At 39.6% G+C, this 13,429-nt stretch overlaps 1 protein-coding gene across 9 annotated transcripts in view; it reads left to right on the plus strand.

The window, feature by feature from the left end:
• The window catches only part of NCOA2 (nuclear receptor coactivator 2), a 198,352-nt gene that overhangs the window by 167,731 nt on the left and 17,192 nt on the right, over positions 1–13,429 (plus strand). For all 9 annotated transcript variants that reach the window (XM_080378652.1, XM_080378653.1, XM_080378651.1 and 6 more), the window contains 8 exons: positions 752–962; positions 3,919–4,128; positions 6,144–6,359; positions 6,998–7,127; positions 8,478–8,643; positions 10,533–10,811; positions 11,652–11,729; positions 12,262–12,499. In XM_080378652.1, the coding sequence (XP_080234778.1) occupies positions 752–962; positions 3,919–4,128; positions 6,144–6,359; positions 6,998–7,127; positions 8,478–8,643; positions 10,533–10,811; positions 11,652–11,729; positions 12,262–12,499 (1,528 nt within the window). The remainder of the gene's footprint in view (positions 1–751; positions 963–3,918; positions 4,129–6,143; positions 6,360–6,997; positions 7,128–8,477; positions 8,644–10,532; positions 10,812–11,651; positions 11,730–12,261; positions 12,500–13,429) is intronic.

The following is a 13,429-nucleotide window of genomic DNA, read 5'->3' on the forward strand; positions in this document are numbered from 1 at the left end:
TTGAATGTAACTAGATTTCTCTTTTTCTTTTTTTCTTTTTTCTTTTTTTTTTTTTGGTCTTACTTTAGAGAAGTTATTTTCAATTATTTGGGAAGCTGTGAGCAAGATAAATTCCTAAATATAGTAACTAGTTGACAGGTTTTAATTTATAGAACTTCATTGAAATGTATATTTTTTGCCAGTTAACTTTATATATAAAGTTATGTAGAGTTATTCAGTGTTAAGGTTTTGGATTTAACAAAGAAAATGCGTATGGGGAATTGTTTTAGCCATGAAGCAACTTTTCCATCGTATGCTTTTAATCAAGTCATAAAGAGACTAGAAATATGACTGTGCTGAAAGGAATATTGGTTATACCTACATAAACCCCTTCTTCATCACTGTTGGATCTCTTCCCCTGCCAAATCATCTCTGCTGTCTGCACCGATCACAGAGTGCACAGGGAGAATCTCCCCTTTGCCCAAGGTATGGATCACGTGGATCTGTATGTCCCAACGCCGGGGTTTTGAAGGGGTGCCAGTGCTACACCAGGCTCTCCAAATGCAAGGCAGATGAACCCTGGGAAGCCTGCACACTCCCCTTTTGACAGCTTTGTGAGCTTCCTCCACATCGGGCTTCTTGCAGGAAGCATCCGAAGCGGTGTTGCCGCAATGCTTGCCGGCTGCCTGGCTTGGCACGAGCAGGATACGCGCCAGCTGCAGGGGAGCAGCGACGTGTACTGTGGGTTTGTGTGTTTTTTTTCTAATTGCAGCCAGGCAGTGAATTGGATAACTTGGAGGAGATTCTGGATGACCTGCAGAACAGCCAGTTACCGCAGCTTTTCCCAGATAGCCGCCCAGGCGCGCCAGCAGGCTCCGTCGACAAGCAAGCCATCATCAATGACCTCATGCAGCTCACCAGTGACAGCAGCCCCGGTGCGGCTGTGGCCACCCAGAAACCAGCAATGAGGATTTCACAGAGCAGTGAGTCCACCTTCCGCACGCGTGTATGCCCAGCTCGAGAACTCCCAGAGCAGCGGTCATGGTGCCCTGGGTCGGCCGGGCCGGAGCTGGGCAGCTCCGTGTCCTGGTCTGGCCTTGCATGATGACATAGCGCCATCTGCGGTCGTCCCGGCTCGAAACACACGTGGAGGTTCTGGCTTAATCACACAGCACCCTTGGAAGTCCGTGCCCTGGGAGGAGTTTTATAATAAATGAAACGACTCCTGCTGCGGTTATAGGTGATGCTGCAGTTGTGAGGGCTTTGGCACGGAGAGCACGTGCATTTTGGTGTGGTGCAGATTGCTGCTTTCCAGCAGCTCTTCCAGCGAAAGGGACGAGAGAGGCTTTTCTTAGTGTGAAGGGGAGCCTTCCTCTAAAACCGCAAGATTAATAGAAAGGCGTATGATTAAGAGGAATGCCCAAGTTTAATTTCAAATTGCGGCTTTTAATTGAGTCACTTCCAGCCGACAGTGTTCCTTAACTTTATTAATTAACTTACAAATCAGTATGAAATGTTGGTCTACCACCATAGAGTAATGGAAAGCGGGCCAGACAGGAGTCTTATCAGCTATGAATGTTGAAGAAAATAGCATAAAAAGCCACTGCTTCATTTCTTTCTCCTGTTGGCTAGGATGGCAGCATCTATCTTTAAATGTACACTGGTGCTCTTTTTATGAAACGTAGGGCTTAGATAATATTTTTAAGCCGTTCTGATGATATTAAAATAACACCATGCCACTTTCAAATGAAATCAAATTATTACTTGGAAATGTTTACATAAACATTAATATTGCTATTAATAATGAATGTGTATATTCATATTAAACCTACCACAGATGCTTAAATTATAATTTGTTGTCAATGTTGCTCAGAGAAGGATGCTTGGATTTCATGTACTTGGTTTTGTAAGTATGGGGATACTAACAGCAGCAGCACACAAGTCAGAAGGAAATCTCTGTGCATCTGAAATCTTCAGCGTATTCTTTCTGAAGTAGGGTGTGCTGGTTCCTTCCGCTGTAGCCTTTCGGCTTTCCAGAGTTAACCTAGCTTTAAATCTGTTTGCAAAGCTACTGGCAGAACAGTAACAGTATGATTGTAAATGAGAGTGTCTTGGTGATTAGCAGCAGTTCTGTAAAAGCACATCCTGTTTCCCATGTAAAGTAAAACCCTAAAACTTTTTCCCCCAGCTCAGTCTTGTGTCTGTGCCCTACTCCCCTAGGGAACTTCTGCCTTGTTTTCAGTTGAAGAACATACAGAAAACAGGTGCACAGAAATAGTGAGTGGCTTTTAATACGCTCGCAGAAAACCAGTGTAGAATGAATGTAAAATCATATACAATTCCAGAAGAGGTTTGGGATTTAAATTTTTTTTTCTGGAGAAATAGCCAGCTTTCATTTTACAGGTTTTACATGAAAATACTTAAAATACTTCACAAGACTTGAAAGCTGCCAGATTCGTCAGATTGCTGGAGTTTGTTGCATGGGGGACAGGGAGCCTCCTTCAGTCCCATCCTGACCAAGAGCAGAATATGATGCTGTAGTTCAGTTTTGGTTCAGTCCTTAGACTTTATGATGCCCCTAAGCTTAGGAAGATCATTTTTACCTCATAAGTAAGTTTTGTTTGCTTGGTTGAACAGACAGTCATGATAAAATTTTGATCACATGGTTAGGAATTAGGTGTATGTGATGTGATCTAATTCCTGTACACGCATATAGGCAAATTCACCTAGCAAAGAATTTATATGAAAAAATAAATAAATACAATGAGTTCCTGTAGTCTGGTTTTATAAAATTAGAGGAGAAGACAGAGACTTTTGTAATAAGATGTTTCCATACTTTTAACCAATCTTAATAGACCTCACCTAAGTTCTCAAATTCAAAGTATCACTACCTTGATCTAAAGTAAGAAGTTATCTAACTTCTTTGTAATGTGGTGAACATAAAAATGCAGAAGTTGCTTTAAGGAAGCCATCATATCAGAGACTGTCCTGGGGAAGCTATCAGGATGTATTGTAAATAATAATTTCACAAAAATGGTTAATTTATTTGTATGTACTCTGTTGGTGTGATTGGAAATGGAATCATAGGCACAAGGTGGGTGTTTGATTTGTGTTGGAGTACTAGTTGTGCACATAAGGGGAAGCTTTCGTGCATTGGAACATAGCCTAAAGACCAGCTGAGCCAGATGCTTGCCAGTCATGATATGAAGCTCACTTACTTGAGACTTGAGTCTGCAATTTTCTTTGCACAGGCTGATTTTTTAAGAGTACAAAACACCTCAAAAGAAGAAAACAGTTCTATAAAGGTGACAGTCACTATCAAGCATGGTTCTGTTTACCAGAACATTATGGTGGCACGGCTCTAATTCTGGACCACTTTTTTATTGTTGCTGAATCATGGAAGTATTTATTTTTAATAATGACAAAAAATGTAGCAAAGAATTTAAGAGGGAGATGTAGAAATGGGGCTACAGGATCTAATATAGGCTCAGTCTGTCCTTAATTTTGGATACTTCTTCAGGAGCATAGCTTATGCTGGAAAACTTTCAAAACTGAGATAATTCCTAACAGTCTGCCTCAGGATGACATCTGCATGCAATTAAAGTCCTACTAGGTATATGATTAATTTGCAGTAGTAGGCACATCACATAGTGGTATATTTTGCTGTAGTGGCTCTTCTGTCAGTTAAATTGCATCATTTCAAGTTTTAAAAATATACGTCATATCTGTTTTAGTGTCAGAATGTTCCATTTTGAAATTTACATAAAAATGTCAAGAAGGGATGTTTCTCAGACAGACATGGAGTGGTAATTTATGCAGCATTAAATAGCTCAGCCCAAGAGCTTAAAGTGTGTTTGGGTTGTTTATTGTTGGGTTTTTTTTAACAAGTAAAGTTTCCATTCTTGTAACTTTGCTTTTTTCTTTGCTCCTCCTGTCTAGCTTTTAATAACCCACGAGCAGGGCAACTGGGCAGGTTACTACCAAACCAGAATTTACCACTTGACATCACACTGCAGAACCCAACAGGTGCAGGAACTTTCCCACCCATAAGAACGAGTAGCCCCTATTCAGTGATACCTCAGCCAGGACTGATGGGCAGGAATGAAGGGATGATCGGAAGTCAAGGAACTTTAGGCAACAGTAGCACAGGTAAGATGACTTTCCATTTTTTTAAAATATACTTCAGTAACAGACTATAGTATGTGTAACATAATGCTGGGATTATTACAAGTGCAGTTTATTATAAGCACTTTCCAAAAAGTCTGGAAAAAAAATCATGTTTCATGGACTGTTACGTATTGGTATATTTAGTTTGAATTTCTGTTTCTGCACGTTTTTAGTCCTGATCTTTATTCACTGCTTTTCACCTACCTGAAAACTTCTAGATGAACACAGTGTATTGGTAATTAGAGACTGTTCACATCCAAATCCAGCTGAGGCTTAGATGGCTAAAAATCCAGTCTTTCTGCCTCAAAAAAGCAAACAAATGAACCACTTGTCTGTAGAGGTAATTCTTTCAAAACAAAATTGTGGGCTACACTGTTGCCCTTATGATGCATTCCTCTACAGACCTTGGTTTTGCCCTCAGTTATCCTTTATTTATTAGCCTTAGTTTTGATTTTGTATTAAATAAATGCTAATATTTTCATCTTTTTCTGAAACATAAACTTCTTGGGAACCATCAGAAGTTGGAGTGGTATTACCACTTGTCATGGATTATGCCTGATCTGTGATGCATTGATTTCTTCATGTTGCCCTAATATTGTGCCAAGATACCATAGGGGATTCCTCAAGAAAAGTCTGGTTGATTGACTTATTTCAACTAGTACATAGTCTTAGACTGTCCAAGTGTGCAACTGGTACTAAGAACTCTGAGTAAATAAATGGATACTCTAAGTCCTTTCAGCTGGCTATTCACTGACAAAATTTTATATTTAGTTTGCATCAGTATTAAAAAAGGCATGCTGCCAGACACCAAAATATCCTATTTAAGCAGTTTAGAGGTCAACTTGTAGTCTTTCAAGTGTCCTATTACTTTCATGTTTTGTATACGTATTAAAGGATGTTATTCATCTTATGTATACAAGTTAGAAAGTATTATCTGTGTTCCTGCCATTTGCTCTAGCACACCACATATTTCGGCTGATAGAATATGTACAAAAATAGAACAAACCTGAGGATGTGACAGTGAAGCAAATTTTGTACAGCAGCTGAATCAATGACCCTTTTCAGAGGGTTTTTCTTCTTGCCTATATATCACCAAGTAATTGAACTGATGAGTAATAATTATTCGTGTGGCTTTTAGTATTTGTTTGAGGATGTTGCAAAATGCAGCTGGAGAGACCAGTAATCCAGTCTGAAATCAGTGTTTTAGCCACTGTCTCGACTGTGTAAAACTGAAATGTATAAATGCTGTGAATACACGTCTTTGGATTTGGGGGGTTTTTGTGTTGGCGTTTGGTTGGGGGATTTTGTCTACTGTCAGAGTGTAGTACTCTATATATTCCAAGTGTAAATAAACTGTATCAGCTGTTTACAGTAGATGTAGGAGGACTTCCCCTAGAATAACGGTAATGAACTTCATCTATCGGAAAGTTCCTGTGAGTAATTTCCCTGCACCGTATATTAGTTCAAGATTATCTGGGTGAGCCTTGAAGCTAAGAAGGCTCTAGGTTCTGAATGAAAGGACTTGCCAAAAGATGTTTGCAGAATGTGAATTTAAATTCAATCCTTCTAATTTGTAAACGTGTGTAGCGATAACACGTTGTTACTCAACTCATTCTCACTTTGCACTTGGAAAGTAAAGCACTAACACGCACATCAGCAAACGTGATTCATTTCCTGAGGAAGGAAGTTAGGGCTATCCACACGCCCTCAGCACCTGTTGCAGACTACATGTGGGAGCACTTATTCTGAACAGCATTTCGGAAATGATAAAAGGATCTTCCTCTTGTAAAATGTGTAATAATCTCCAGTCCCTTGACTAAGCAGTGTAAGGCATCATTCTTTAGCTTTGCACATCTGGATGGGCAGTTGTGGTACAATGTGCTTTGAGTGAAACTACTGCATTTTCATCGCTAAAGATGCAACTTATCAGTCAGGGGTGATGCTAAAGCTGTTCTGAATCCTGTGCTGGCACCTAAGTCTGTTTGGCTTTTGTGCAGGAATGATCGGTGGCAATGCCTCTCGGCCTGCCATGACATCTGGAGATTGGGGCAGCCAGGCTCCTGCGGTGAGGGTGACCTGCGCGCCCACAGCTAGTGCCATGAACAGGCCGGTGCAAGCAGGCATGATCCGCAACCCCACGGCCAGCATCCCCTTGAGACCCAGCAACCAGCCTGGCCCAAGGCAGATGCTTCCATCTCAGGTCATGAATATGGGTAAGTCAGGGCATGTGTGGAGTTGTTCCTTATATGCTGGACTGTCAAAGATGAAGCAGAAAAAAACCCAAAAAATGAAAAAAAGAGACTTACTTCAGTTATAGATGGGATGAGAACTGTATTCCACAGTGAAAGTTTCCCATGGAAGTGGGAAGGAAAAGGTGTAAAACACTAATTTTTAACATGTGTATTGACAACAATTCCTGCTACTCTGTAGCTCCACAGTGGTGTGGCCAAAGAAAGAGGATATGAAGTTGCTCTTGTTCATTAAAGACTAGGGATTTTTTCAAGAAGAAATGCTGTGAATGTCATCATTGTTCTTGGTCACTTTTAAAGCAAGTGCATTATGATACTGGCTTTATATACTGTCTTTTTTTTATGCCTATCTTACTAATTTTTACATCCACGATGTCATATCTGCTATTTTATAGTTTTGAACCACTTTCAGAGCACCCGTGTTATTTTCTTAAATTTTAAAAGCAATTTTTACAAAAAATCATGATGCCTTTAAGTGTAATGTTGCTGAAGTCTGAATGTTTTTGCTTGCTTTTACTGTAACATAGATAATTCAATGGAAAGAATTAACATGAAAGTAGATTCTTTTCACAAAATTGATGTGGTTATTTTTCCTTGATTAGGGCCATCGGAATTGGAAATGAACATAGGAGGACCTCAGTATAGCCAACAACAGGCGCCTCCAAATCAGACTGCACCATGGCCAGACAGCATCTTGCCTATAGATCAGGCAACTTTCGGTAATCAGAACAGGTCAGTCTTAGCGTTAAACCAAAACATGGAGAGATTTTACAGGCCTGTATTTTATACACCTCATAGAAACAAAGTTCTACATAAAATATTCACCAAATGTACATCAGTTTAATGCTTGTAGTATTATATGCTTGTGAAATGTATGCATATTCCAGAATACTTATAAATGCTCTTATAGAGATCAATTAATACTTTTCAGTGTTTTAAAGGTATCTTTTATATATATATATCTCCTTATGTTTATTTTTTACACTCCAGGATCTGATTAAAAAGGCTACGGTGGTGTTAGTTTTCCTGCCTGCCATCCTTTATTTTTTTAGGTATATAGCCTGATGATGCAGCTCTTTCCTTCTGCTTAGCTTTGACATAGAGATTAGACTTCCATGGCAACCATATATCTCATTATGGAAACTAAATACACAAACATGTTTCTTTGTTTTTTCCAAACAGACATGTAAAAAGGGTTCACATATAGTGCTGTTTCCTCCCTCCATGTGTGACAGCTTTTGTTGTCTCTGAGTAATTACCTGGGATGAGATTCTTCCATGATATGCATATAGTAGGCTGCCCCTGCTTGCAGAATGCTTTGCTCTTTATATTTTCTGTTGTCGTCTTGTAGCATTGTGCATGAAGTAGGGCTTGTGTGTTGAACTACAAATCAAAAATATGTCATTTGGCTGCAGATAAGGTGTTATTTCAGATTTGGTTTGTTTCTCAGTAAGTTTTGTCCTTTGGGTTTGGAATAAACCTTTATTCTGCCTTTGTAACTGCGAGTGTGCTCTGCATACAAATTCAGGGGTGACGTAAGCAGGATTTATAGAGCCAGCAGACTCTGCCTGACAGTATCCAAATTCTTGCTGACACCCTTCTGAGGCACACAACCAAGTGCATAAGCTGGTACCCAAGTGTGCAGTTCCATAAGATGGGTTGAGCTGATGCAGTGTTTTGCTGCAAACAAGAAGGGGGAATGTCCTTTTCTCCCTGCTCCCTCATGCTTCTGGCCAGCTCTTCCAGATGTTTGGTTTATGCGAGCTCAGACAATCCTCAGACCCCTCTGTGACCTCTTTGGCTTTCTTAGTCTGATAGAAAACCAGTTAAGAAGAGTGTCTATGGAAATGAGTGCTTCTACTTGTGACAGTATACTTAATCTAACATCTGAAATTCAAAGTTGTAATTGGTTGTAAAAAAACTATTTAAGTTCTGTGTTCAGTGACTATATTTTAAACAAAAATGTCAGTGATTAAAATGATTTCTCTCTCCACTAGTTAGTTCAATTTGAGTACTAATCCTATGATATTATTTCTTGCTTTTCAGCAGCTGTTTACCAATGCTGTGTTCATGTTTTCACAGGCAACCGTTTGGCAGCTCACCAGATGATCTCTTGTGTAATCATCCTTCATCAGAGTCACCAAGTGATGAGGGCGCTCTCCTGGATCAGCTTTACATGGCATTAAGGAATTTTGATGGTTTAGAAGAAATCGACAGGGCTCTGGGAATACCAGAACTAGTTAGCCAGGTATACTGGACTTTGCATTGCTTGTAGTAGGTATTGCATTTAAAAGACATCTTGTCAAGGTGAAGGTAAAATGTGTGTTGAAGAACAGAGTTATAAAATACTTCTTGCAAGTTAAGATGGAGTTATGTATTTTGGTGGAAGCCCATCTAATGGCTCAGTGTCACCTGCAAAGCTTCCTTCAGCTCCAGGTTTAGTCTTCCATCCTCTCCCTTGCCACCCTCACCTAGCTCTCCTGACCTGTGCTGAGCCACTTTGCTTTATGCAACTAACCTGACCAAACCCAAAAAATTAACAAGCTTCTGCTTATCTGGTGGTCAGAGAAACAAACTGTATGAGAGAAAGATAAGATCACAGTCAGCAACAGGGTACATGAAAGAAAGAAAAAATAATATGAAGTACTAAAGTACTAGGAGCAGAGGAGTAAAATCTACACCTTTGTGTGATGGGGGCAACAAGCTTTCTGATGAGCAAACATGTAATTTTAACCATAGTTTTTCCCGTTAGTTCAAGAATGTGTGTTAAGGGACCAGTTTCACCTCAAGCAGTTGATTTCATCCCAAGCACTAAAAACTATATTTTTTTAAATTGTGAACATGCTTTCTGAACTTTAGAGCATGAAATTGTTTTATTCTTTTTAATCAGTTTTTTTCCCCCAGTTGTTTTTGTTGGCTTCCAGTTGTTTCTTGTCCATTTCAGTCTTACATGGTGCAAAAAAAATGTGGTAAAAATAAAAGATTTTGGGGAAAAGTTAGTTCTTGATGTTTCTGGCATCAAAATTGTATTTCCAAAACCAGCAGTTGTGTCTCTATGGTGATTTAATATCCCTAGAGAAGCCTAGAATACCCTTTTCATTTCCCAGCACTCATCAGCATCCTGAGCATAACTTCTGAAGTAGCTCTGCATTTTAGAGATGAAATAGGACCAATAAAATCCTGCTTTGCATATGAGAAAATTATCTCCAAGCCTATTTGGTACAACACAGAACTCCATGAGGTGTTGAGCTGGAGATATGATTTATTGGTGAACTTCAATTTTGCAGTGTGAAACTTTAATACAATGTTACATACCTTTTGGAGTACCACCACAAAAAGATATGAATAATGGTTTATTTCAAACTAAGTGGTAAACATATTGCTATTTAATAATTATCTCAGTGGAAACAGTTAAGGGCTGTTTATAAAATCAAACATTTTATAGGAGCTTAAAGTCTTTCTTTTATGAAGGCAGTGAAATTTAGATTAACTTGATTTCCAAGGTCAATGTGGAATAAGCTATAAAATTATTCTAGCTAGAGCAAATATTAGGGGAGTATCTAGAGTAGAGTTTAGAATTGTGTTAGCTTTTTTATGCTAATGGATAATCAGTTTGTGTGAAAGTGCCCTGAAAGAATTAGGCACTCTGTTCACGTTAGCTTCTATAATAGTTTCAGGCATCTTTATTTGAAGTCATTATTTTGTTTAAAGATACTGATAAAAATCTACTTACTCATTTGTAATGTCTTTGAATTTATTTCTGAATGAGTGGGAAAAATATGCTGGCGTCACTTAATTTACAGGTTTTGATATAGCGTTTGTCATTTTGGTTTTTATTCGTTAGCAGAGTGATACGATGGCTGTGTTAAGAACAGGACAAAGATTGTGGGTCTTTGTTTTAAAAAAAGAAAAAGGAAGAAGAGGAATTTGTCTCCATGATTATGTTTTGACACTTGAAAGTACGATTATATCTATTCTTAAGCTTTATATTTAAGTGAAGAAAATTTGTGTGATTTTCTGTTTAAAAACATTCACATCCTAGAAGCTTGGTTTTGCAGGGTGGCTGTATTCGTCTCGTATAGTCCTGTGAAAAGCCAAGTCCCAACACCTGTTTCTGTTGTTCACTTATTTCTACAGAGCCAAGCTGTGGACCCAGAGACCTTCCCCAGCCAGGATTCCAGCATCCTGATAGAGCAGAAGGCTCCGGTGTTCTCCCAGCAGTACGCGGCACAGGCTCAAATGGCACAGGGCAGCTACGCGCCCATGCAGGACCCCAGCTTCCACCCCATGGGGCAGCGCCCAGGGTACGCAGCCCTGCGCATGCAGCCCCGCGCCGGCCTCAGGCCCACCGGCATCGTGCAGAACCAGCCCAACCAGCTGCGGCTCCAGCTGCAGCACAGGCTGCAGGCACAGCAGGTACACCCCCTTCCTTGCCCGCTGCCCCGCCAGCGCAGGCACCTCTCCTAGGCGGTGCATACTGTCGGCTTACTCCAGATAGACCAGGTCTTCAGTGTGTACCCTGTTTTATTATAACCTAATTCCGCTTTTAAACTAAAAACGCTAGCCCTAGTGATGGTATTTTTGCCCAAGACGGTATGGTGCACATGCTTTTTGGATCTTTTTTTGCATCTTTCCGTAATACTGTGCAAGAATGTGCCTAGTATTTAAGCAGAGGTCTCACTAATTCTCTGAGCGTGGTTGCAGTGGTGCTTTTTGTTATACAAGTCTTTTTCTTTCTATTATATCTTGACTCTTCCAGCAATCTAAATGCTTTTATTCTTGTGTGTTACCTCATGCTTTTTTTTTTTCTCTTTTTCCTTGGCTTTGATCTACTTAAGATCACTTTTAAATTGTTGTTTCTTATTTCCTTTTTAAATATATAGGTTCATAGTACTGTACATAAGGTATCAGTGCTTTTCTAGTGGAGGAGGAAAGAGCATTTCTGCCTTCAGTCATCACAATAGAGTCTAATTCAGAGTAAACCTCAACAAGTCCAGTCCCAAACTCAAAAAGGACAGGAACTGTAAAGGGAGCGTGTTTGGTAAACAGCTTAGTGCCTGTGTTGTTATTTATATGGTGTGTTCTGTGAATGATAACAGCACTTGAGCGGAAAAACTAGTCCCTGCTTGAATATGGAAAACTAGGTCCTCAAACCAACTGATTGGAAGGTAGATGCATATATCTCTGTATATAAATTTTCCCTTTTCCTTCTAAAAACTTTTGAGTTTTGGTGTTGGTTTATTGTTTTTTCTTTAGAATCGGCAGCCACTGATAAATCAGATCAGCAGTGTCTCCAATATGAATCTGTCTTTGAGACCTGGAGTGCCAACGCAGGTGAGAGAAACAGTATGTTTTCAATAAAAAAATTACTTTGTTTTCTTCTTTCTCCCCCCAGTTAAATACAGTAGTAATGCTGTGTGGTAAATACATCAATAAGTTCTAAAGCTTGAATACAAATAATACAGTCTGTATGATAAGAAGTATTTTACTGTTATACATCTAAGAGTCTTTCCCATATTTACATGGGGTGGATGGTTGTTTACAAAAGATATAACTGCATTCTTAACCAAGCTTCTCATTTCCTATAGATGCATTTTTTTAATGAGCTACTCTATTTGCAATTACAAATTGCTGCAACATTAAACACTGGTATTATTTCAGTTAGTGACTCTTGCACTGTTGGAAGTCTTTCCCAGCAGAAGTATTAATAGGGTTATTTTCTCCCATTTTATATTATTGTTAATTGGGCGGGGCAGGGGGGAGAAAGAACTGGAATCTTCCAGATTGCTTTAGCGGAGATTCCTCCAACTTATCAGGTTGGCTTAGAAGAGCGGTTATTGATAGGTGGTGGTGGTTTCCCCTGCAGGGCCCTATCAACGCGCAGATGCTGGCGCAGAGGCAGCGGGAGATCCTGAGCCAGCACCTGCGGCAGCGGCAGATGCAGCAGCAGCAGCAGCAGGTGCAGCAGCGGACACTGATGATGCGAGGGCAGGGCTTGAGCATGACCCCCAGCATGGTGGCTGCCGGTGGCATACCAGCAACCATGAGCAATCCACGGATCCCGCAGGCAAATGCACAGCAGTTTCCGTTTCCTCCAAACTACGGTACTGATTCCATCCCCTCAGTGCATTTTGACAGTCCTTATTCCCCCGTGTCCCCCCCACTGCAGGGTCCAAGCCCCCCTCCCACAGCCCTCTTCCTGGCTCCCTGGGAGCGATGGGAAACATGGAGATTTGGGCCCCTTGGAAGTCCTTAGATGCAACATAGTGCCTTTGCATTTTCCTGGCTCTAGTACCACATATTCTCCAAGTGCTGCTATTCTTTTGAGCGATAGCAGAAACGCAGTGTGTGTGTTTGTTTATATATATAGATACATGCAGGTAAAAGTGTGTATGCACACGTGAACACATCCATGTGTATATATTGGCTTGATGGACTCTGAATTTTGACTGAACTAAACAAACCAATATATATGATAAAGTGCAAATGAAGAAAAACATGTGAATTGATGTTGGCAAACAGCATAAAGTGACTACAGGCAAAGCTGTACATCATTTTTTTAAATTTTGATGAGATATTGCTTAAATATCAGACAGATTCTTCCCCAAGAAAGGTAATTCATGTGTACATTATAATGTAAATTTATATATGTATAATAATGTAAAATTAACAACTAACTATTGAACTTAAATAATATAAATTAGTTTCAGATAAGTCATTCCCTTCCCTGTCCTTAAACCTGTGTGTAATACAGTAATTTATACCATTTTGTTTGTACGTTTTACAAAGCTGCACAGCACTTTGTTCTGAAGGTGCATGGGGCAATTACTCCATACAATTATTGTTATACAGCTTGTTTATTTATAAGTATTGTATAAGTTATATTACAATTGCATTATTATGTTACAATTGTATTACATAATTTATGTGTGAGTTCTGCAGATATTACAAATTATGTCCATCCAATTCTAAATTTGCTATCTACTCTTACTGATCTGTTATTCTTTACACCAGTTTCTAAATCATAATAATGC

The sequence above is a fragment of the Falco punctatus genome, assembly GCF_963210335.1.
Source record: "Falco punctatus genome assembly, chromosome: 3".
Lineage (NCBI taxonomy): Eukaryota > Metazoa > Chordata > Aves > Falconiformes > Falconidae > Falco > Falco punctatus.